Source organism: Zootoca vivipara, chromosome 6 (assembly GCF_965207765.1).
Source record: "Zootoca vivipara chromosome 6, rZooViv2.hap1.1, whole genome shotgun sequence".
Taxonomy (NCBI): Eukaryota; Metazoa; Chordata; class Lepidosauria; order Squamata; family Lacertidae; genus Zootoca; species Zootoca vivipara.
In genome coordinates, this window is record NC_142589.1 from 72,603,047 (window position 1) to 72,627,760 (window position 24,714).

The following is a 24,714-nucleotide window of genomic DNA, read 5'->3' on the forward strand; positions in this document are numbered from 1 at the left end:
TTAGATAAGAGGCAAAAATAAAAATGGTGCAGCCCTGGAATCTGAAGCAACTGCTTCTTAATACAATTGAGTCTAGGAAAGATAGTAGTTGAAAGATGTTTTTAACCTAAGAGTGGGAAAGTACAGACTGAGATACACTATGGTAATCAAAGTTCAAATTATGGTCCCTGAGGGTGGCTGTGTTTTTCCGCTTGAGAGTCATGTACCTGGTCTTAATAGACACTGCAGTCTAAAGAAAAATGTTAGCGCTGAAGGAGCCTGTGATGTGCATTTAACAGGAAAACAGATACAGAGGGCATTAAAGAAAAACACTGTGTTTCCCATGAAACCATCCATCCCATTTTCCACCAAGTGTCTACCACTGCCACACAAAACCTGCACTTTCCGGAGGAGGAGGAGGAGGAGGACAGCACATAGGGGATAAGATCAACAAAAGAGCCAGAAAAACATTAGCTGTGATTCTGGCATTGTAGGGGGTTGGGCTAGATGACCCTTTGGGTCTCTTCTGACTCTACAATTCTATGATTCATTTAAAACACAAATAAATACTATCTGGTTATAAGAGGGAGGGCAGCAGAAATCATGTTGTAAAGGCCTGTCTAAACAACAAAAGTTTTCTGAAGAAAGGGAGAGATATTTCCTGCTGAGTATCTACTGGCAGGGAGTTCCACAGGGAAGAGCTTAAGCCTCTATCCCAACTGAAGGCCAACCAAACCTCAGGGGCACGGAGAACTCAGTACAGTAATGAAGTGCCTGGATAATAAAAAAATTCCTTCAGTAGCACCTTAAAGACCAACTAAGTTTTTATTTTGGTATGAGCTTTCGTGTGCATGCACACTTCTTCAGATACTTCTTCAGATGCCTGGATAATGTTCACCCATTACAATAATCACATATCACTTGACTTGGTTCGCACACTGAGCAGGAGATTTCCGAGATTCCTGCATCGCAAGGGGTTGGACTAGATGACCCTCGTGGCACCTTCCCACTCTGCAAATTTGGCTGGGTGGCTTTGGGTCAGTCACTGTCTCTTAGCTTAACCTACTTCACAACATTGTTTGCAAGGATAAATGTGGTGGTGAAAAATCCACGTTGAAAATCCTTGAAGGAAAGGTGGGATATAAATCAAATTAATAAATATTAGCAAAGGGGTGGAGCAGAGAGGAAGGAAGAGGCCATTTCCCCCTAATGCTTCATATGCTTAGGTATGCTATTTTGGACAAGCACTCTGCATATGTTCAGAGGAACTTTTTCACACCCGTTCAAATTATGTCCTGGAGATGCAGGTTCTTGCTTCTGCAACACCCTTCAGAGAGTTGACAAGCAAACATTGCAGCCCCCTAACACACACACACACACACACAAAAAAAACCAACCCTCACTTTAGCCATAAGCTCTCCAGGTGGTCTTCTATATAGATCCTCATTCTCTTTCTCCTGTCCCACACCTGCCCTTCTCCCTAAAAATAACCACGCACCCCAACTGCAAAATAAGAAACTGAACTCATAGTTCCAACGGGAAACTTTTTATTTATGGAGCGCCGGGTGTCACTCCGGGTTGCCGTGTAAACGGGGCGGGGGGCGGAGGCGCGAGAAACCGAATCCGCCCCTCCTCCGGCTTCTTGAAAGTTCCACTCCCGTGCCGAGACAGCTGGAGCCCGGCCCCGCCCCTTCCCTCTTTGACGGACAAGCCGAGCCGGGCCCGGATTGGACGGATTCGCAGCCAAGTCGAGAAGCTTCTGCAAAGTGTCAGCGCCCTTAAACGGGGGTGGGGGAGTGGAGAGAGAGAAATGCACTAGCACGCGCAATAAGAGGGGCGGGGAGGGCGGTCTGTATATAAAGCCTGGGAGTAGCAGACGGGCGCGCGCGTGTCGTCGCTTTCCAGTTGTTTGCAGCTGCGAAGCACTTTCAATATAGATAGCAATTTTTCCAATTGTTATTTCCAGTTGCTATCAGAAGGGGCTGCATCTTGCGTAAGGTATATATGGCTGTATTGCAGCTTGTTTATTTGCATGCATGGGTGGGAGCAGAAGTTTGGCGTCTCTCAACAACTGCGCACTTTTCCCGCGTCTGGGGCGGGCTCCCTCGGATCCCAGTAAGGATCGCGGGGGATCCTCGCAGGAGGGGATCCCCAAGCGCGGGTCGTTCCTGCGGATTGCACCGCCTGAAAGCGAGGAGGCTACGTGCGTTCGGGCTGCTGCAGCTCCGTCGTAGAGCGGATGGATTCATCCAGTGCAAGAGTGCCCCTGAGCATAGTGCAGAGTGGCTTTGCTGCACCGCGGCGTAAAACACGGGTTCGGTTCTAGGGCTTGACCTGAGCTTCAGCGTTGGTTGCGTTTGGAAACGAATCGCTGGAATTTGGGGTCCAGCCAGCACCCCAAATTGGGGAGAGGCGACGAACGCATCTTTTGCCACTATGTGCGCGAATTTGGAACGGGCTGCGGAAGTTACGATCCTGATAGCCCTTTTTTTAGGGGCTTTGCAGACGCTTTGTTTACAGGATCCTTATCGTGTTCCAACTCAGAACTTGCTCTCATCGATCATTCTGCAAAGCTTTGCTCCCTTGCAAACGCAGCTCGGGTTTTATTTCTAGCCTATACTGTATATGCAGCTTTTAGGAGTGGCGCAGTTACGTTTTCTGGGACTTAATGCAAGCAGGCGTGCCTGGGATTTAGGATTTATAGCTAATTCAGTGCAATCAAATGGAGGAGAAAGTAGCGCTGAGCCCGGACGCCTGGGTTCTGCTTTCGTTGGCGAGTACCAGAACGCCATCGTTGGATGTTGAGGCATTCAGTTTGGAGCAACTTAAATCTCTAAATATAAGCGCCCACTACTGTATAGCTTTACCGTGGAAAATTACAGGCAGACAACACCCGTTACTTTCAGCTGCTCTTCATTCCATTGAACTGGCTGGTGACTATTTTGCAACGTTTAACTCCTTGCTCCTTCTGGTGGTATTGCTACTAATAACAATAACTAACAACTTGCCATCCCAGAATCCATTAGGGTGGTTTGGAATCTTTAAAATAAATAAAGTATGGATTGATTCATATCTTTTCCTGTCTAATTGGTTCTGGCTGGTAGCAATTCTTCAAAAGAGCACTGGACTGTTTTGTTTCCCCCCAAAGAGTAATTAGGAGTTTAAAATACTGTAGGTGTGTACTTCTGAATCTCTAAACATCTACCTGTAGACAGCTGTACATCTTAGATTGCTTAGTAGACTTGTTCATCATAGATTGCCCTGGGAGTACATTCTTACAATTCACTTTAGAGCTGAAGCGGATTTTTTTTTTTTTTTTTAAAAAAAAGCAGTTGCCAACTGATGGGGGTGGGGAGCTGTTCCTGTGCATTTAAAAGCAACAGGATTCAGTTAGGTGAAGTTTCCTGCAACAAGTGCAATCAGTATTTTGAATACTTGCATATGACAGCTTCATTTGCAAAGGGCAATATCCAACTTACTGCGTAGTGCGAACCATGCGTACTCAGCAGTAAGCCCTATTGATTTCAATGGAGTTTACTCCCAGGTAAGCAGGACACAGGTGGCACTGTGGGCTAAGCCACAGAGCCTAGGGCTTGCCGATCAGAAGGTCAGTGGTTCGACCCCCCCCCAATGATGGGGTTAGCTCCTGTTGCTCAGTCCCAGCTCCTGCTAACCTAGCATTTCAAAAGCACGTCAAAGTGCAAGTAGATAAATACCGGTAGGTACCGCTATAGCTAAATGGTGTTTCCGTGTGCTGCTCTGGTTCGGCAGAAGCAGCTTTGTCATGCTGGCCACATGACCTGGAAGTGGTACGCAGGCTCCCTTGGCCAATAACACGAGATGAGTGCCACAACCCCAGGGGTCCCCTTACCTTTACAAGCAGGGTTTAAGGTTTGCTGCCAAGTTGCTTAAGCACATTGATTTCAGTGTATGATTAAAGCTGGCTATTGCTCAGATGGTAGCTTAATTTGGATGAATTCGGAGTGCATGACAAGCGCACTTAAAACCTCTTGGAAGGAACTTGAAAGGGGCGGAGTGTTTGGTTTCCTCAGGTGCCTGTTGGACTTTGCCTTCTTTGGGGTTGCAGGGGTGGGTGGGGCGTGGAGCCTGGTAGGATAGCTCCCCCCTCCCCGCAAAAAATAATGGAGCCAATGGAAACTGGCTGCCCAGGAGGTGTGAACACTTGCCTTTTTCCCAATTAAATGTGGTTAGAGTAGAGTTTCCTCTACTCTTCTGGGGATATTCCTAGGCTTGGCTGGGTTCCCAGAAGACTGCATCTGCAAACATTGGCTGTTCATGTGTCCTAACTACTGCTTTGGAATGATCTGCTCTTGGAACAGAGCAAGGGAACACGTTTTTGTGCCTCAACATATAAGCTTATATAAGCGGCAAATGGTGTGTGCCTCCTTTGACCTGGCCGAAATATTTTATGTAAAATAACGTAGGGCCTTGTTTCAAGAGCTTGGCATATACAGCAAGAGGTTGTTGTCCAGTGATAGTTTTCCATTCAGTACTGATTTTTAAGAGCAGTAGGTCAGGGGACAGAGCATCTGCTTCTCCTGCAGGCGGCCCCGGGTTCAATCTCTGGCACCTCCAGGTAGGACTTGGGAAGACTCCCGTCTTGAAACCCTGGAGAGCTGCTGCCAGCCAGTGTAGACAGTTTGGCACTTGATGGTCAGGAGAAAGGCAGCGTCTTGCGTTCCTTTGGAGAGTAATTTGCTTGAGATTACCAGGTCTCCTTATAGCTGGTTGGAAATTTGAACCTGGATTTCCTCAGGCCTAGCTCCCGTCACTCCAAACCAGGGGTTGGGGGCACCTGCGGCCCTCCGCAAGTATCATGAGACTACAACTCCCATCAGCTCCGAGGGAGATGGGAGTTGTAGTCCTGCCACATCTGGAAGGCCACAGGTTCCCAATCCCTTCCCTAAACGCTGCCTGTCACCTGTGGTTCTGAGGCACAGATCTACTGGCATAAAAGGACACAGAGAGAGAGAGAGCCCTAAAAGAAAACCCAGGTGTCTGGAGATGGATGATACTTAAATGAGGGGAACACACTCTTAACTATGCCCAGAGGCACTCCACGTTGTTCCCTAAACTGAGAATTGCTTCAAAATAGATTGGAGGACTCTGCTGAAGCCCTGATACTTTCCCTCTCTATTTAGGATCTTGAGTGAGGGGTGGTGGTGGAAAAGTTAGCACTCCACGGGTTGGTTTTCATTTTTTTTAAAAAAAGCTCCAGTAAAGGAAGGAGAGTCTAGTGGGGGTGCCCCCCCAAAGGTGGTCCTGGAAGCAGAGGCTGCTTGGAGAGCGAGAAGGAAGGAGGGTTTCTGAGCCCCTTAGCCTGTTGGGTTTCTTGGCTCGGCTCACTGCAGCCGTCTTCTGCTCCTCCGCAGTCTCCAAGCCCTCCCTGTAGCCGAGTTCTCGAAAAATCTTTACAGGCTAAGGAGGGAGAGCGCGTGAGACTCTTGCAAAATCCAGCCGCCCAGCCCCAAACAGCTATCTCCACCCCCACCCCACCCCGCCTTTATGACCTGGGGCAGAGTTGGGCACTGGTGTGTGTAGTTTTTTTAAATATAATCTAATCTTGAGCAACAGCTGTGCCCTTCAGACTGCCAGCAACCCTGCCAAGCATGCCCTGAAGCCGAGAATAGGACCCAGTACTGTTCTGCTTAACTACTGCCTGTTCTTGGACCACCACACCATGACTTCTGAACCGTGGGGCTTAATCTGAAAGCCGATCCTTCTTGGCTCCAGCCAAGTCCCAGGGTTTCTTACCTTGCCCGTAGGAGCTGCTAGGAGTGGTGCTGGGGGAGGGGGGGGGAGCACCTCAAATCTGCTATGTTTTTTATTTGCAGCTGAGATTGCTTCTCCCTATCGCTCTTTGTAACCATGTGCCATCTTCACTTTCTCTGTTTAGAAATCAGCTTGTGTGGAAGTTGGTGCTCTTCCACCCCTGGGGCTATGCTGTGCATTGGCAAGCCGGCTACCGAGTGCCCCTGAGCATGTGCAGAGCACTCTGCAAGGTCTAGTCGTCTGCCTCTTGGAAGCACCCAAGCTTCTTTTCCTTTAGCTTTATCAGGCACCTAGCTCAGTCAGTTGAGCATGAGACTCTCTATCTCAGGGTCGTGGGTTCAAGCCCCATGTTGGGGCATTGCAGGGGGTTAGATTAGATGACCCTCGTGTTCCCTTCCAACTCTGATTCTGTGAAATAAATCTGCTGCCAGCTTTCTGATTTCCAGCTCACGTGGCTCTGGGGTTCTTCCCATACTGCTTCCAGCATGTGCTGTGCTAGGAGCTGTACAGGAAGAGACAATGCTATAATGAACTGTAACCTCTCAGTTTTTGGTGTGATGACTTCCCCTCAACCCATTAAGCTCTCATAAGACGCTTGCCACCCAGTGAAGCAACTTCAGTTTCTTGAGCATGGCAGTACAAAAAGTAATGTTGGCGATGGTCACATTCTTTTGGGCATGGAAAGTTGCCCGTTACCTTGTTCTTTGTCAATAGGGACGCTTTTTGGTATCTTATCCTAAAGATCCACCAGGATACTTGGAAGTTCCTCAGTCTTCCGACCAGTAGCAATGGATCCAATGCAGTGAGATTTCTCAGGTCGGCATTCTGCAAAAAGCGATCTGGCATCAGACTTCCGTTGGGATTTTAAGCCAGCCCTTTAATGCCTATCTCCCTGCGTCATCCTGGTCTCCCAAATGCTTGGGGGGAGGCAGGGGGAGAGGAGGGAATTTTGGCATAATAACTCCTGCAAGCATGTCCAAGATTCTTGCACATGAGCAGTGGTAGCCTGTTTGCATTGTGGTCCCCTGGAAAATTTTTGTTGGATTATGTCTGGGTTAATTTCCCCCCAGAGCCTTGTCTAGTGTGTTTCCAAAAGCTTCTAGCAGGGGGCTGCAGCCAATGCAGATGTTTTGCACACATGGCGAGATCTCTGCTATAACAGATGCTGCTGAACTCCAATATACCTTTCTCTATGTCTAAGCAATAAAGGGGCTGTTGTCTCTTCTTGCATTGACGTCACCTGTGTGTCGCCTTCCCCCTTGCAGCCGAAATGTCCAAGGGTCCAGCTGTCGGCATTGATTTGGGGACCACCTACTCCTGTGTGGGCGTCTTCCAGCATGGCAAGGTGGAGATCATCGCCAACGACCAGGGCAACCGCACCACCCCCAGCTACGTGGCCTTCACGGACACAGAGCGCCTTATCGGCGATGCCGCCAAGAACCAAGTGGCCATGAATCCCACCAACACCGTCTTCGGTAAGAACTGGCCGCTGGGCCTTGCCACGCCATCCGGAGGGGTGATAAACTCCATCCGAGGGCTGAGGGACCCTGCTGCATCCTTCCAGAGAGGTCTTTTTGGAGGAAGATGAGGAGGATAATAAATTTATTACTTATACCCTGCCGGGCCTCCCCAGCCACTCTGGGTAGCTCCCAACAGAATATTAAAAACACAATAAAACATCAAATATTAAAAACTTCTCTAAACAGGGCTGCCTTCAGATGTCTTCTAAAAGTCAAATAGTTTCCTTGACATCTGGTGGGAGGGCGTTCCATCCACAGGGTGGGTGTCACTACCAAGAAAGCCCTCTGTCTAGTTCCTTGTAACTTCGCAGTGGACCTCAGTGAACGATGGGGGTGGAGACACACTTTCAGGTATACTGGGCTGAAGTCGTTTAGGGCTTTAAAAGTTAGCACTAACACTTTGAATTGTGCTCGGAAATGTACTGGGAGCCAATGTAGGTCTTTCAGGACTGGTGTTATATGGTCCCAGTGACCACTCCCAGTCACCAGTCTAGCTGCCGCATTCTGGATTAATTGTAGTTTCCGGATCACCTTCAAAGGTAGCCCCATGTAGAGCGCATTGCAGTAGTCCAAGCGGGAGAGAACTAGAGCATGCACCACTCTAGCGAGACAGTCTGCAAGCAGATAGGGTCTCAGCCTGTGTACCAGATGGAGCTGATAGACAGCTGCTCTGGACACAGAATTGACCTGCTCCTCCATGGACAGCTGTGAGTCGAGAATGACTCCCAGGCTGCGCACCTGGTCCTTCAGGGGCACAGTTACCCCATTCAGGACCAGGGAGTCCTCCACACCTGCCCGCCTCCTGTCCCCGAAAAACATTATTTCTGTCTTGTCAGGATTCAACCTCAATCTCATGGATGGCTTTACAGTGGTACCTCGGGTTACAGTCGCTTCAGGTTACAGACTCCGTTAACCCAGAAATAGTACCTCAGGTTAAGAACTTTGCTTCAGGATGAGAACAGAAATCGTGCAGCGGCAACGGGAGGCCCCATTAGCTAAAGTGTTACCTCAGGTTAAGAACAGTTTCAGGTTAAGAATGGACCTGCAGAACGAATTAAGTTCTTAACTAGAGGTACCACTGTATTCTAGTGCTGGCTGTTTTAGAGAAGAGCTGACCAGGTGTATTAGTTTGAAAGCACAAATTCCTTATGCAACCTCCCGGGGGGCCGCATTCCGGGGTGGATGGGGCCAGAGGCAACGGAGATTGAAGCAGCTGATGGCACAGACTCCTTGGTTTGGGGTCCCCTTCCCTCACGAGTCACTGGCTTTTCCAAAGCAGCCCCGTGAGGGAGGATAGAGAGGGTGTGTAGAAATTAGCCTCGTTTGCAGAGGTAAAATTTACATTTCTTGCTTTGCCCACTTTTTTCCTCTGTCCCTGCTGGCATGGAGAGCCTGGAAGGGGAACGTGGATTAAGTGCATGTGAATAATGGAGCTCTTGACTTACTCATCTCTTAGCTCCCTGAGGGAAGCTGCTATTCCTCGGAGGCTCTCATTACTGTTTCCCTGCCTCTCCTCTTCCCAGATGCCAAGCGCCTTATCGGCCGCCGTTTCGATGATCCCGTGGTCCACTCAGACATGAAACACTGGCCCTTCCAGGTCATCAACGATGGGGGTCGTCCCAAGGTGCAGGTGGAGTACAAAGGGGAGACAAAGTCCTTCTACCCCGAGGAGATCTCATCGATGGTTCTCACCAAGATGAAGGAAATTGCAGAGGCCTACCTGGGCAAGGTGGGCAGCGTGAAGGATGGAGTGAAAGACTATTGCTTATGCCAGTGGGGTGGTTGAACCTTTGGCTTGTGGGCAAATATGGGCTTGCCAGGGGGTTCCAGTCCATAGAATCATAGAACTGTAGCTTTGGAAGGAGTAATGAGGGTCCTCTAGTCCAACCCCCTGCAATGCAGAAATCTCTGCTAAAGCATCCATGACAGATGGCCATCCAACCTCTGCTTAAAAACCTCCAAGGAAGGAGAGTCCACCACCTCCCGAGGGAGACCGCTCCACTGTCGAACAGTTCTTACTGTCAGAAAGTTCTTTCTTATGTTGAGTCAGAATCTCCTTTTTTCTAACTTGAAGCCATGGGTTCGAGTCCTGCCCTCCAGAGCTGGAGAAAAGAAGCTTGCAGGTGTCAACAAGTTCACCCCAATGGGCAAGGAGTAGGGTCCAATCCAGCTGGGAATGCGCTAGTGGAGGAAACCCCTGCAGCCAGAAAGACTGAAAACTCCTCTCACCAGCTTGGTCAGTGGAGGGTTCAATCTTCTTAATGCCAGATTATTTTTATAAAGCTTTTTTATATAAAATTTTTTTTTAAATGCTATGAAACATCAGATCGTACAGAGGCAGTGTTTTCCAAATAGATGTAGAACAGTAACTAATATAGAAAAACGAGAGCAAAATTATCATGAAAGCCAAATTCCACAATGTAGTGGGAGAAGAGTGTTTTGTGTATCTGAATTTGACACGTGATAAATCACCAAAACTGCATAGAAATGTTCAGAATCTTCCTCTGGCATCAGGTGTGTTACCCTGCCGACTGTTAAAGTTGGTCCTGGGGTGGGAGAAATGAAAAGATTTGGCCCACTGTGCTATCGGTGCCAACTGCACTTTGTGGAGCCCTGTAAACAAAAGGATAGATCTCTGCCACAAGGAGCATACAGTCTTAAATTCTAGCTGGAAGGGAATGAATTATAAGTGGAAAGGAGTGAAAGTGAGCAGTTGCCTTTTCAAGTACAGTCGTACCTTGGAAGTCGAACAGAATCGGTTCCGGAGGTCCGTTTGACTTCCAAAATGTTCGTAAACCAAAGCGCGGCTTCTGATTGGCTGCAGGAAGCTCCTGCAGCCAATCGCAAGCCCCGTCGGATGTTTGGCTTCCAAAAATAGTTCGCAAACCGGAACAGTCACTTCCGGGTTTGTGGCATTCGGGAGCCAAAACGTTCAAGAATTAAGCTGTTCGAAAACTGAGGTACGACTGCTTTGGTTTAGTTATGACTGGGGAGCAATGGTGACAGGAATCTCTGGTCTATATATTAGACCAGCACCATTCGAGTATACTGGTTGTGTGTCTTTCTGGCAGTGCTCCGGATTGCTTCTGGGCCTTTTACATACAAAAAGCTTGGAATGTGGAGTGGGAGAGGCAAAGGACTATGAGGCGAATTTGAATTCCCCCCCTTTTTTCTCTACCTTCTACAAAATACCCATCAATGACCACAAAAGGGGAAAGAGCAGTCCTCTAATTCCCATTCTTTCTCCCTCTTTCCGCCACAGACTATTGCCAATGCCGTCATTACAGTCCCGGCCTACTTCAACGACTCCCAGCGACAAGCCACTAAGGATGCCGGCACCATCTCGGGCCTCAACGTCCTCCGCATCATCAACGAGCCCACGGCAGCTGCCATAGCGTATGGCCTGGACAAAAAGGTCAAGAGGGGTTTCATTCCCCCCCCCCCCACACACACGTGGCTAGGTTTGGACTAAGCCCAGGACAGTGAATTGCAGGGAGAGGACACGACACTTACGTTTTGTGAGCAGGGGTGGGAAGCCTGTGACCCCTTGGTGGTGTTGGACTACAACTCCCACCGTTCTTGACCCTTGGCCATGCTGGCTGGGATCGATGGGAGTGGGAGTCCCAACAAGAGCTTGGAGGGCTGGAGGATTTCCTCACCTCTAGGCCAGAAGATCCCAGAAAGTTCTTGGGTCGAATTCATACCTTTAAAGCACTTTCAGTTCCTAGAGAATTCTGGTAATTGTAGTTTAAGGGTGCTGACAGGAGATTGACCTACACCCCTCCCGGAACTACAATTCCCGGTGCACTTTTATCGATCCCTCTTCCCAGGGAACTCTGGGAACTCTCTGAGGGAAAGTGGAGTCTCCCCAAAACTCTCAGCACCCTTGGCAAACTCTGGGTGCCAGAATTATTTGGGGGAAGCCATGACCGTTTAACATGGTCTTGGAGTGCTTTGCATGTTCGGTATGAACGTGGTCCTAAGGACCATCACAAAACTACGGTTCCCAGCAGTAATCTGAGAGAGTCCTGACAATAACCCCAGCTCAGGTCTGTTCTTTGGTTCATGGTTAAGTGGTGGAATTTATGTTTGTGTGTTTAGTTTTGGTTCAAGGCACTGGAATTCCACCCAAAACAGGGTGCGGTTCTTCTTACATGTTGCCGGTCCATCCTTCCTGTAGGTCGGGGGCGAGCGCAACGTCCTCATCTTCGACCTGGGCGGCGGCACTTTCGACGTCTCCATCCTGACCATCGAGGACGGCATCTTTGAGGTGAAGTCGACGGCCGGCGACACCCACCTGGGTGGTGAGGACTTCGACAACCGCATGGTGAACCACTTCGTGTCAGAGTTCAAGCGCAAGCACAAGAAGGACATCACGGACAACAAGCGGGCCGTCCGGAGGCTGCGCACTGCCTGCGAGCGGGCCAAGCGCACCCTCAGCTCCTCTACCCAGGCCTCCATCGAGATCGACTCCCTCTACGAGGGCATAGACTTCTACACCTCCATCACCCGGGCCCGCTTCGAGGAGCTGAACGCCGACCTCTTCCGGGGCACCTTGGAGCCCGTGGAGAAGGCCCTGCGAGACGCCAAGCTAGATAAGTCTCAGGTGCACGACATTGTGCTGGTTGGTGGCTCCACCCGCATCCCCAAGATCCAGAAGCTCCTGCAGGACTTCTTCAACGGCAGGGAGCTCAATAAGAGCATCAACCCTGATGAAGCGGTGGCCTATGGCGCAGGTAAGAGAGCCTCGCCAGAGGCGGCAGGCCTCAGAATGCTGGTTGCTAGGAAACTAGGGTTGCTACCTGTCCTGTATATAATACAGGATTTCTCCATACTTCAATATGAAATGATACATCCTGTATCGATACGGTTTTGTCCTGTATTTCAGGTCCTTCTCTCTCGGTGCCAAGTTAGGGATCCTTTCCGATTGCACGCGCTTGAAAGGGTGTGTGAAAGGTTCATGTAGCCCAGGCAGATCGACAGATTTGTGTGTGTGACAAATTCCAGAGGGGCCCATCCGGTTAGGCTGCAGTAGATTTTAATGGATTGCTTTGAAGCCACTGCAGCACCAGATGGGGGTGGGGAATCGCCCCCAGCCGCCCTGTATTTTGCCAGAACAGAAGTGGCAGCCTTCTAGGAAACGCAAGTGGGGAGAAGCCCGATGGCTAAGTTTTGCCTTCCTCTGTCGGAGACAGAATAATAATGGCTGAAAACGGCAGGAGAGGGGAGAGTGCAGGTCCTGCTGTTGGGCTTCCCGTCTGGCTGACCCCTCTGAGAACACGATGCTGGACTAGTAGATAAACCTTTTGCCCAGTCCTGCAGACAGCGCTGCTGATATCAGGGGTTGGTATTCTTAGGCACGTTCCAAGAACCCAGGTCCCGGCAGGAGACCCATTTCTAAAGCCCAGAGGCTCTCCTCCTCCATAACTGCTGCAGCTTTTCTGAGCTGGCTTCCATCATCTAACCATCTTAAGTTGCCTCCTGAAAAATGAGAAGAGGGTCCTCTGCCAGTTATTGGGGCCTGAGCAGATGCCTGGCTTGGCCTGCTAACCCTGATGGATGTATTCTGCCTCAGTTGTTAGTATTCAGAAGCATGCTTGCCTCACCCAGCTGCTGGAAACCTCAGATGGCGAGAGGTCTGGTGTCCTCAGGGTCTTGCTTGAGTTTTTCCCACAGGGCTTTTTTCAGCTGGAACTCACAGGAACTCAGTTCTGGCACCTCAGGTGAGCACCACTGCCATTCTAAGACAATGAGGGAGGGGTGCAGGGTGAGTTCTGGCACCACTTTTTCTAGAAAAACAGCACTGGGTTTTCCATAAGCCTCAGGTTGGACACTGTGAGAACAAGATTCTAGACTAGATGGGCCACTGGGCTGATGCACCAGCCAAGCAGTCGATCAGGATTTGTTACTCAACTGATCGCGCTGCATACCAAAGAAAGGGCAATAAAGTATTGAGCAAAGGGTGGGGAACCTTTGTCAATCAAAGAGCTGCATGCCCGTCAAGGGTGGGGCTCAAGGCCTGAGTGGGCGGAGCAACATGTTTAACTCCTTTATTATTTACGTTGTGTTGCGTCTGCTTCATGCTGCGTCTTTTCGCGTTACGTCCTGCTGCAACCCGGAAGTTCCGGAACGGGTTCCTTCCCGGGTTCGCCGCTTGCACATCCACAGAAGCGCCAAAGCGCGCCTGCGCAGATGCAGCGCTTCGAGTTGTGGGCATTTCATGTTACGGACGGGCCTCTGGAACAGATCCCGTCCATAACACGATGTACCACTGTATTCAATCTGTATACCTCCCCTCATCCAAAGATCCTGAGACAGTTCACAAAATAAAAACGCAATATGAGAACACAAAATACATAACAAAAACCAGACCAAACTAATAGCCCCCTTTCCACAAACATGTTTAAAAGGATATATAATGTTAACCAGTTCAAGGCCTGGCTGAAGAGAAACATTTTCACTCGTCACCTAAATATATGAAGTGAAGGTGCCCGGCAGGCCTCCCTGGCTAGAGCATTCCATAAATGGGGAGCCACCGCAGAAAAGGCCCTTGTGTTGCTGTCCTCCAAACCTCTCACAGGGTCTGGGTTGGTTCATATGGTTCTGAGCCGTGACTCTACCTGTGATCAGTGGATGATACTCCAGCCAAGCGGAAGCCAGAGGTTTCTTCGCACTCCCGCCAGGAAAGCAAGAAGTGTCAACAGGGTCCAAGGATATATTTCCAGCCAGGCAGAAATGGGGCCAGCAAAGGCTGTGGCCTGGGCACTATCCCAAGGACCAGATAGAGATTCCTGGAGGGCCACATTTCACGCTTGGCTTCTAGGGACGCAATATTCAACATAATTCTACAAAGCATTTAAAGTCTAGTGTTGATAGTACTGTTTGGGAATGCTAATAGAATAGTGTTGGCTTCCACCTGCCTCATCAGGACAGAAGCAGGTTGTAATTCCATTGATCTTTCAGGAAGTGTCCTCATATCTTTTTACCACACCTGTCACTACAGTACCCCTTTAAGCAGCCATGGCCTCCCCCAAAGCACCCCGGGGGTTGTAGTTGGTTAACGGGTCAGCAAACTTTTTCAGCAGGGGGCCGGTTCACTGTCCCTCAGACCTTGTGGGGGGCCGGACTATATTTTGAAAAAAAAAAATGAACGAATTCCTATGCCCCACAAATAACCCAGAGATGCATTTTAAATAAAAGGACACATTCTACGCATGTAAAAACATGCTGATTTCCGGACCGTCCACGGGCCGGATTTAGAAGGCGATTGGGCCGCATCCGGCCCCCGGGCCTTAGTTTGGGGACCCCTGGTTAAGGGTGTCATGGAACTCTACTCAGTATTGATCCGGAGTATATTCCTAATGTACAGTTAGCAGAGTAAAAACTTAAACATGTTGCAGGATTCCCAAAAAATAGACGAGAGGCAATTAATATTTCATCCAGCAGAGCTTTACTGCTACTGAAGGCAAATGAGCATAATGGTCACAAATCCAATACATTCAGTCCATAAGAAATCCAGTTGCAGCAGACTTAACTTTAACTTATAATAAGACTAAACCTTAACACTAAGCATACTATGTACAGAACACTACACCAGAAGAAAAGAAAGACAGAAAGTGAAACCCAAGTTCCTCCTGGCCTATTTTTATAGTCCGCATAATCTTGACAGGCGAGATAAGAGAACCAATATTAAGCCAGTTGTACTCAGCTTCTCTGAAGGAGTAACCCAAACATCACACCTTTTGCTTGTTTCTTTCACACAGAGAAAGCTTCCAGAAGGCTCTTGAATTAATTAGAATAGGAAAGATCTCTACACATCAGATTGATACTTTCTGCACTAAGAAATGTCAACTGACAAAGGGTGCCAGGAGTTGTTGGGAGATTGCTGCTTCCCTCACAGTTCTCCAGAGTGGTTTAACAAAAAATTTCCAACTCCAGAGGGCTTTGGAATGGCCAGTGGTCACGACTGGAGAGAAACAGGTTGTCGTCTTAAGAGCCTAATTAGATCAGGCCTGAATTCCTGCCTGTTGGCTTGACTGCTCCATCACCTGCTGCGTTGCTCTTCTCCCCCACAGCTGTCCAGGCTGCCATCCTCTGCGGGGACAAGTCCGAAAACGTGCAGGACCTGCTGTTGCTGGACGTCACACCTCTGTCCCTGGGAATCGAGACGGCCGGCGGGGTGATGACAGCCCTCATCAAGCGCAACACAACCATCCCCACCAAGCAGACCCAGACTTTCACCACTTACTCTGACAACCAGCCTGGGGTGCTCATTCAGGTAAGGGGAGGTGACTGTGACCATGGCAAGGGAGCATTGTGGGATGCATTTAGCAGGCCGAGCATTGCCAAAACGACGACACAGGCTCAGTTGACCGAAGCTAAGGGCGGTTTTGTGTAGTTGCCGGAAGGATGCACACCCTGAGTTTTGTGCATGGTGTGGTTGCGTTGGGAGAACTGAACTTTGCTCTCTAACATGCTGGTATTCTCCCTTCCTTCTCACCCCACCCCCCCACCCCCGCAAATAGGTATATGAGGGAGAGCGTGCCATGACCAAAGACAATAATTTGCTGGGCAAGTTTGAGCTGACAGGCATCCCCCCTGCTCCTCGTGGCGTCCCCCAGATCGAAGTGACCTTCGACATTGATGCCAACGGCATCCTCAACGTCTCTGCCGTGGACAAGAGCACCGGCAAGGAGAATAAGATCACCATCACCAACGATAAGGGTGAGTACGCTGGCCAAAGAGGCGGGTGGCAGCTGCTGGCTCTTGCCCATCGCACACATCCTTGCGGTTGTTAATCTGGGCACCCAATCAACACAAGCCCATATGCCCCAAATAGCCTAATGTGCCAACTTTACTTGGATTCCATTGAAGGTTTGATTTTTTTGCTCAGTAGCAGCCCAGTGGAATTGGGAGTGACGCTCTGCAAATGAATAAACCAGGCGATAATTGTTAATTATTAAATTTATTTGTCCAAGGGTCACAGCGCAGCTTACCTTATCAAAACACAAAAATGTGTAGCATAGTAACAAACAAACACACACACGATTTTAAAGGCCATAGGATAGAAGAGAAATTAGAATAGAATAGTTTATTGGCCAAGTATCAACCATACTTGGAATTTTGCTTCGGCTACATTGCAATGGAAAGAAAAAACGTACCTCATACAACCATAGAGGGTTTCATTAGCCAAAGGGCTGGGAGAAGAGGGAATGTTTTTGCCTGGCGCCTAAATACATGTGGGAATTAGGAAGCATGGGGGAAGACGGATTGAAGTGCTTCCTGAATGTAGCCAGATTTGTTTCAGTTATCGTCCGGGGGGGTTAAATGTGCTCATCCGCATTTCTCTTTCCCCCAAGCTTTCTAGTCACGGGTCTGAGATGTTATTTTTCTGTCTTTTTTTTTTGTCCTGCCGCTTTCCCTGGGACACACACGCACACTGTTTACTGCTGAATCGGAACAAATGTCCATCTGGTTTTCTGCAGATTTTTTTTTTTTAAAGAACCAACTCAGACCTAGGACTAGAAATCAGGGGAGAATTTATAAAAGAATGGAAATGGTTTATCGAATGTTTACAGAAAAATTGCAAACAGGTAGAAACATTGGCAGGATTATTGTAACAGCCTGCAGTTTCTTAAGAGTATATATTTAAAGTAGATAATTAAAGGAGCAAATTAAATGAATTTTGATACGCAGAAGATATTTTTTTAAAAAATGTTAAGGAACTGCTGAAAGAGGGGAAAGGAAGCCAAGCTTTGAAATGTTAAATTGATTGTAAAACTAATGAAATGTGTAAATTTGAAAAGTATAAATAAAAACTTTTAAAATAAGAAAATATTGGGAGAAACAGAGGTGTGGATGACCTCTAAGTTTTACTCCCTATTCCACTGGGGGAAATCAATCATTGATTGGGATCCAGTGAATGTTAGCGTACTGGCTGGATTTGGGCATGCAGTACACTGATGTGTCTCTTGTCATCCAGCCAGCATCAGTGTATTTGGAGGAGGCATGGGGACATTTGTGGCCAGACTGCTGCGTCCCAGCTCCTACCATCCTTGAGCACTGGTTCATGCTGGATGGGGAGGATAGGAGTCCAGACAACATCTAGAGAACCTGCAGACAGCTCCCCCCCCCCAAAAAAAAACATGGCTTAGCAGTTTCCCACTGACCTGTGTGGCTTCCCTCTTGTGCCGCAGGCCGCCTGAGCAAGGAGGACATCGAGCGCATGGTCCAAGAGGCAGAGCAATACAAGGCTGAGGACGAGGTCCAGAGGGAGAAGATCACGGCCAAGAACTCCCTGGAGTCCCTGGCCTTCAACATGAAGAGCACAGCGGAAGACGAGAAGCTCAAGGACAAGCTGTCCGCGGAGGACAAGCAGAAGATCCTGGACAAGTGCAATGAGGTCATTTCCTGGCTGGACAGGAACCAGGTGAGCTTACAAAGGGAAGTGGGCGTGAGCAGCGGTGGTACTTGTCTCGAAATTTACTTCCTGTTTGCAATACTGTAGAAGCCACAATGAGGCAGGAGGGGGAAGTTAAGGTAAATAGGACTGCACGAGGCACATACTTGTAAGCAATCGAGGAGGTTCGGCTCTTATTTCTACTATGTATTTTGCGGTTTTTATATTGCAGTTTTATATTGTGAACCGCACTGAGATCTGCAGGTGAAGGGCGGCATACAGATTTAATAAATAATAATAGAAATGATAATGCAAGGTTGAGGAACCTGTTGTGGGCTCTCCTCCTCCCTTGGAGGGTTTTTTTTTAGCAGAGGTTGGATGTTTATCTGCCGTGAATGCTGTAGTTGAAAGATTCCTGCATTGCAGGGGGTTGGGCTAAATGACCCTTGGGGTCCCTTCCAACTCTGTGACACTATGATTCTATCACTCCAGCTCCCATCTGATGCCCTTGCCAGATGGGTAACAGTAAGAGGTAACGGGAGCAACTTCTGCAGGGCCACAGTGCTCCCCCATGCCTGCAGTAAAGCAATGTGTGATGGCAGAGAAGGTTTGTTTTTTTTTACAGGATTTCAGATCTCCAGTGATAAACAACCTTAGTTGCCTTGGTATAGCACAGCAAACTACAGGCAAGCGAGGCTGCTATAGATGCAACACGGCTTCTCTGCAGGTTTTCCTGGGAATTGTAACTTAGGGGTTATGTTTTCCCTTGTTCCACTTCTCCTCCACAGGGGGAAACAGCTGTTGAGCGCTCAATCTGAGCAAATGCAATTTGGGTTTCCCTTGGATTCCTGTTTTTAGGCACAGCACAAGTGGAAGTGTGATGTGTTGGTTCCACTTCTGTTGGAATCTTCTTGCGGCATTTCAGTTTGCCTTTGAATCACGGGTTGTTGTTGTTCAGCAGCTGTGTTCCACTAGAGGGCAGCCAAGGCATCCAAGTGATGGAGCTTAAGTTTGGTATCCGAAGATAGATCTTCCCCTTTGCAGATTGGCTGGAAAGCCAAATCTACCGTAACTTTCCTGAAGCATGGTTTCCTGGGGAGAGTGATAGCTGCTAAGGAAGGGCAGAGAAATAAGTGTCTCTTCCTGAAGGAGCAGAACGCCGAAGCATAGACCATTTTGAGCTGTCGTCAAGGCTGGAACTGGCTGAGGGTTTTCTTGCTTACTCCCTCCCTCCCTCCCTCCCTCCCTCCCTCCCTCCCTCCCTCCCTCCCTCCCTCCCTCCCTCCCTCTAAAATTTTCTAAATTACATTTCAAAATATTCATTTAAACAACCATAAATCAATGACTTCCCTTCTTCTCTTTTGGTGGTTCATTTTGCATGCCATACATCCCTGCCATATTTTACATGAACTAAAACCATTCAATAATCCATTGAATAATTCGGCTGGCATGCATGCCTTTGGTATGGGAAGGCGAAAATCTGTATAAAAGTTTTATGAACCATATTCTAAGGGAGCCTTTGTATAGAGCAGGCACGTCCAACAGGTAGATTGTGATAGATCACTGGCAGATCACTGGCTCCCCCCAAAGAAGCTCAACAACATCACCCTGCACCCCTAAAAACAGGACTTTCCTTCTCCCTTAAAAAAGCTCAACAGCTTTGACCTGAACCCCAAAAGGGGGTAGATCACTGTCCGTTTTTAAGTCTGTGAGTAGATCGCAGTCTCTTAGGAGTTGGCCACCCCTGGTATAGAGTTTGGGAGAAATATAAAAAATTGCTGGAAAGGAAGATACCTCTATGGCTCTCTCCCATTGAGGCTATTACAATAAAGAGACAGGTAGGTAGCCGTGTTGGTCTGAGTCGAAGCAAAATTAAAAAATTCCTTCAGTAGCACCTTAAAGACCAACTAAGTTTTTATTTTGGTATGAGCTTTCGTGTGCATGCACACTTCGTCATCATACCAAAATAAAAACTTAGTTGGTCTTTAAGGTGCTACTGAAGGAATTTTTTTAGTTTACAATAAAGAGAGTTAATATGGATAGACAATGGGCAGCTTACAGGGAATTGCTACACTTTACAGAGTGGGGTGGGGCTTAATTGAAATCAATAGAAAATGTAAGGAGCCATGTTACAGACTGGTTACAATATCATTGGTTATATGAAATGTTTAAAACAGACAGGAAAAATGATTTTCCCCGGACCAAAGCTCACGATTTGAAAAAGGACTTTTACAAAACAAAGAAAAACTTATTATCTGAAATGTACAATCTGTATCCTTAACGGTACCGCACCTATTCTTTCCTTTTCTCAGATGGCGGAAAAGGATGAATATGAGCACCAGCAGAAGGAGCTGCAGAACATCTGCAACCCCATCATTACCAAGCTATACCAAGGGGCAGGGGGCATGCCCGGGGGGATGCCAGGTGGGATGCCCGGGGGCTTCCCAGGAGCCGGAGGAGCTGGCGGTGGCTCTTCAGGCCCCACCATCGAAGAGGTGGATTGAGAGCCTTCCTCCTTTTCCTCCGCCCTGCATGGTAATAGGGAGAAATGCAAGCTGGCCTGGATTCTGCTTCACTCTGCCCTCTTCTGCCCTTGAGCCTCTGCACTTAAATTGAGTTTGCTTGCTCTGTTCTCTCCCCACCACTCCTCCCCATCTGTTTTCTGTAATGGAGTGGGGCATGTCTCATTACTTACCGCCAAATCTGAGACTTCAGAGATGGTGTTCACATGAATAAATTATTGCACTTTCGTCACCCTGCTGCTTTGGTGCCTGTGTGTCTTGTGTATTTGTGTTTCATTGTGTACAAATTCACAAGGTTCTAGTCCACAATATGTTGCCTGTTAAGATAGTTGACGTGCCGGTGTTGTTGGGTGACCTGTTTTTTTGCACAAGAACTACAAGTGCAAAGCCACAAGGCTTTGTTGAGGGCCAATGCTTGCAAATCCCTTTTTGGCCCAGCCAAACTTGACTGGCATCTGGCGTAGGGCACAGGGGCATGGCTTGGGGGCAAAGCAGCCTTGCAAGCCCATCAGCTGGTTCAGGGGTGCCCCACTTGGTTAACAGTTGCAGCCCCTGTGGTCTGAGACCATATAACCCATGATGCAGCACGCACAGGTGTGCATGCCTGACAGCAGCGGCATACATTCGTACTGCTTTTGTTCCTGTCTTAATAAGAAAAGCTGGTGTTGGAAGGCACTGGGCTGATGGCCCAGCTAGTAACCATGGATAGCTTTCTCCATAAATTTATCATGCCCTCATTCGAGTATGTGACCACCATTGCCTCCCGTGGGAGTGAGTTCCATAGTTTATGTACTGCATGAAAAAGTTAATTTACCTTCCTTGGATGTCCATGAGTTCTAGTATTATAGGAGAGGGAGAAAATCTCTTCCCTCTCCTGGAAGACCCGGGGAAGCAAATAGGGTGGGAATTCAGCTGAGCCACTTGTGCCTACTAGAACAGCAGCAGCAAAAAAGATGTTGACATGTAGCTTCCTTGACCTGTGCATGCGATCCCCTCTCATCCTAATAGCTATGTGTAAAGCCAGTATGTGGCACACCCCAAACACAGGCCTTTTTCCATTGCTAAAACAAAAGAATCTGTTTTGCCCTTTAGTTAACCTTTTGCCCTACCTGTTTGCTGCAAGGGCTGTGCCTGAATTGAGGACTTAAGATCCTACAGAAAGGGTGCAACTCCCCCCCCCCACCGGAAGAACAAAACTTATGAGAAGCGGTATTCGGTGATTACATTGGCTCTGGAATTTCACTTCATGGGTAGTTAAAACGATTGTACCATTGTGCAGGTGGCACTGTGGGTTAAACCACAGAGCCTAGAGCAGGGGTCCCCAGACTACGGCCCCCGGGCCGGATACAGCCCAATTAGCCTCCCAATCCGGCCCGCGACGACCCCCGCTGCCGCCGCCCGCTCTTGCAGTGCGGCGGCGATCTTCAAAATCGGCAAAAAATTGCCGAAAATCCTTTGTGCGCATGCGTATGGGCCTCTCCCGACCCAGAAGAGGTCATTTCCGATGCACTTCCGGGTCGGGGGAGGCCCATACGCATGCACACAAGCGATTTTCGGCGATTTTTTTCCGACTGTGCGCATGCGCACGGGCGCGCACTCCCCCGCCCTCCGGCCCGCTGCGCGCGCACTCCCCTGCTCTCCGGCCCGACGCGCAGTCGGCGCGGCAGGCACCGGCCCGAAGCCCGGTAAGTCTGGGGACCCCTGGCCTAGAGCTTGCCGATCAGAAGGTCGGCGGTTCGAATCCCTGCGACAGGGTGAGCTCCCGTTGCTCGGTCCCAGCTCCTGCCAACCTAGCATTTCGAAAGCACGTCAAAGTGCAAGTAGATAAATAGGTACCGCTACAGCGGGAAGGTAAACGGCGTTTCCGTGTGCTGCTCTGGTTCGCCAGAAGCATCTTTGTCATGTTGGCCACATGACCTGGAAGCTGTACACCGGCTCCCTCGGCCAGTAATGCGAGATGAGCACCGCAACCCCAGAGTCGGTCACGACTGGACCTAATGGTCAGGGGTCCCTTTACCTTTATCATTGTGCAGACCTCTTGACAAAGGTGAATGTAGGAATTGACATTATGCCAAATGGGACCATATTCCCTTCTAGCTATGCCACTGACAAATCTATGGGAGTCTCCCAATCCATCCTACAGATACAGCAACAGAACCTGGGGGGCTTTGCATGGAAGCCCTGCCTGTAAAAAGGTAAAGGACCCTGGGCGGTTAAGTCCAGTCAGAGGCAACTATGGGGTTGCGGCGCTCATATCACTTTTAGACCAAGGGAGCCAGTGTTTATCCACAGACAGCTTTCTGGGTCATGTGGTCAGCATGACTAAACCGCTTCTGGTGCAACGGGACACCGTGATGAGTGCCAGAGGGCACAGAAATAGGTACCTGTTGCAGCGGTACCTAGTTATCTGCTTGCACTGGTATGCCTTTGAACTGCTAGGTTGGCAGGAGCTAGGATAGAGCAACGGGAGCTCACCCTGTCGTGGGGATTTGAACCACCAACCTGATTGGCAAGCCCAGGAGGTTCAGTAGTTTAGACCACAGCGCCACCCACATCCCTATAGCCTTGTCCTGTGCCACTGAGCTTGCAGAGTAATAGGTTAAGAGTTGCAGTTAAGACATTTTTGCTTATGCCATCTGGATGTCTCTGAACAATCAGTGTCATGGACTGGTTGGACACACAGGAGTGGTGGGAGGAGCCAACTGGGGAATCCCCAAGGGAAGAAGGCCCAGAACCCCAGGATTGGTGGTGGGACAACTATGTAAGAGGGAGAAGACTGGAAAGAGGAGGTGTTGTCAGAAGCTGAAGGGGTAACAATGCTTAGTGAGGGGGGGGGGAGTCTGGAAGAGTAAGTCCAAAAGCTGAAGCAGGGGGCAGAGATGAGTCTGGTTGCTCCCCCTCCTGTCTCCCACAACCAGAAGAGGCATGAAAAGGGTGGAGGAGAGGTTGGCTTCACACAAGGCACAGTCTCAGATTGCATATGGGAAACTGGAAGGCTGGTACTTTCAGTCTCAGCAACTGATCCACAGGGGCAAAACCTATGAGGGATGAGCTGCTGTGCTCATTAGGCCTCATACTCTGCCAAGGTGGTGCAGTTTGTGTTCTTGCTAATAAAGAGTTAACTCCAACAGTGATTTACTGCTGGCTCCTTCCTGTCACTCAGATCAAAATCTCGTTGCAGCTGTCAAATATTTGCACTACCTTCGGAGCATCATTGGCACTGCTGCAAGCCTGCTCTTGCAGCTCTGACTCACAAGGTGAGACAAGAGGCTCGTGTAGGAAGCCTCCGCAAACATCGGGCGTCATATTTGTACATTCCCAACATACTATGGGAGCCCACTGGGTGATTATTATTAAATCTACTTCCTGCCCTTCCTCCCCAAGCTGCCAAGCATGGCAAACAGATATGTTGTTGTTTAGTCGTGTCCGACTCTTTGTGTGCCCATGGACCAGAGCACACCAGGCACTCCTGTCTTCCACTGCCTGCCGCAGTTTGGTCAGACTCATGTTGGTAGCTTCGAGAACACTGACCAACCATCTCATCCTCTGTCGTCCCCTTCTCCTTGTGCCCACAATCTTTCCCAGCATCAGGGTATTTTCCAGGGAGTCTTCTCTTTTCGTGAGGTGACCAAAGTATTGGAGCCTCAGCTTCAGGATCTGTCCTTCCAGTGAGCACTCAGGGCTGATTTCCTTCAGAATGGATAGGTTTGATCTCGCAGTCCATGGGACTCTCAAGAGTCTCCTCCAGCACCATAATTCAAAAGCATCAATTCTTTGGCGATCAGCCTTCTTTATGGTCCAGCTCTCACTTCCATACATCAGTACTGGCCCCTTTGCCACAACAAGGCAGTGATCCATGAAGGAGAAACAACAGATAAAACAATGCAAATATTTTAAAAAACCATTCCGGTGCAGCAGCTAACTGAAATGCTTATTGGAAGTGGAAGGCCTTCCGTTGGTACCAGAAAGAACAGAGATCATGCCTTTCTAATACTTGGGGTTGGGGGAACCCAGAGGGTAGGAGTCAATATGACTAGGAGGAGGTCCTCTGCAGGAGGTCCTCTACTGCAGAGGGCAGAGACTGCTGGGTCTTCTTTATTTGACGATCACTCATAGCTGAGTAAGATTGTCTTCCATAAACACTGTTTCAACAGTGAGTCCATAAGTGACCGTGGAGGCCAATTCTGGATCCATCCACACGTCCTTCCACAGTGGGGACATAGGTTTGTGGGTGGGAGTTGATCATGGTGAGGGTTTGCCAAACGTGTCTTCCTTTTAGCACACTTCTCCCTTTCGTCCTGAATTTGAGTGTCTTCAAAGCCCATGACACCTTTGGTAAAGGCTGTTCTCCAACTGGAGCGCTTGCTGGGCTGTGTTTCCCAGATGTCGGTGTTTATACTACTTTTTATTTTTTAAGGTTTGCCTTGAGAGCATTTTTAAACCTCTCTTGTTGAACACCAGCATTACGCTTTCCATTTTTAAATTCGGAATAGAGTAGTTG

General features: G+C 48.8%; 1 protein-coding gene across 1 annotated transcript; it reads left to right on the top strand.

Annotated features, from left to right (window-relative positions):
• The first annotated feature begins 1,863 nt into the window (after positions 1-1,863).
• Positions 1,864-20,450, top strand: LOC118088010 (heat shock cognate 71 kDa protein). Its single transcript, XM_035121164.3, has 9 exons — positions 1,864-1,977; positions 7,038-7,247; positions 8,816-9,021; positions 10,555-10,707; positions 11,473-12,028; positions 15,368-15,570; positions 15,818-16,016; positions 17,489-17,721; positions 20,004-20,450. The coding sequence occupies exons 2-9, from the start codon at positions 7,043-7,045 to the stop codon at positions 20,193-20,195; spliced, it is 1,947 nt and encodes a 648-aa protein (XP_034977055.2). The 5' UTR covers positions 1,864-1,977; positions 7,038-7,042; the 3' UTR covers positions 20,196-20,450.
• Positions 20,451-24,714: the final 4,264 nt, after the last annotated feature.

Excerpts from the sequence above, each read along its gene's own strand:
- LOC118088010 (XM_035121164.3), top strand. The coding sequence starts at position 7,043 with ATGTCCAAGGGTCCAGCTGTCGGCATTGATTTGGGGACCACCTACTCC. Across the intron at positions 12,029-15,367 it reads AGCGGTGGCCTATGGCGCAG|CTGTCCAGGCTGCCATCCTC; the intron begins GTAAGAGAGCCT and ends TCTCCCCCACAG. Across the intron at positions 16,017-17,488 it reads CACCATCACCAACGATAAGG|GCCGCCTGAGCAAGGAGGAC; the intron begins GTGAGTACGCTG and ends CTTGTGCCGCAG.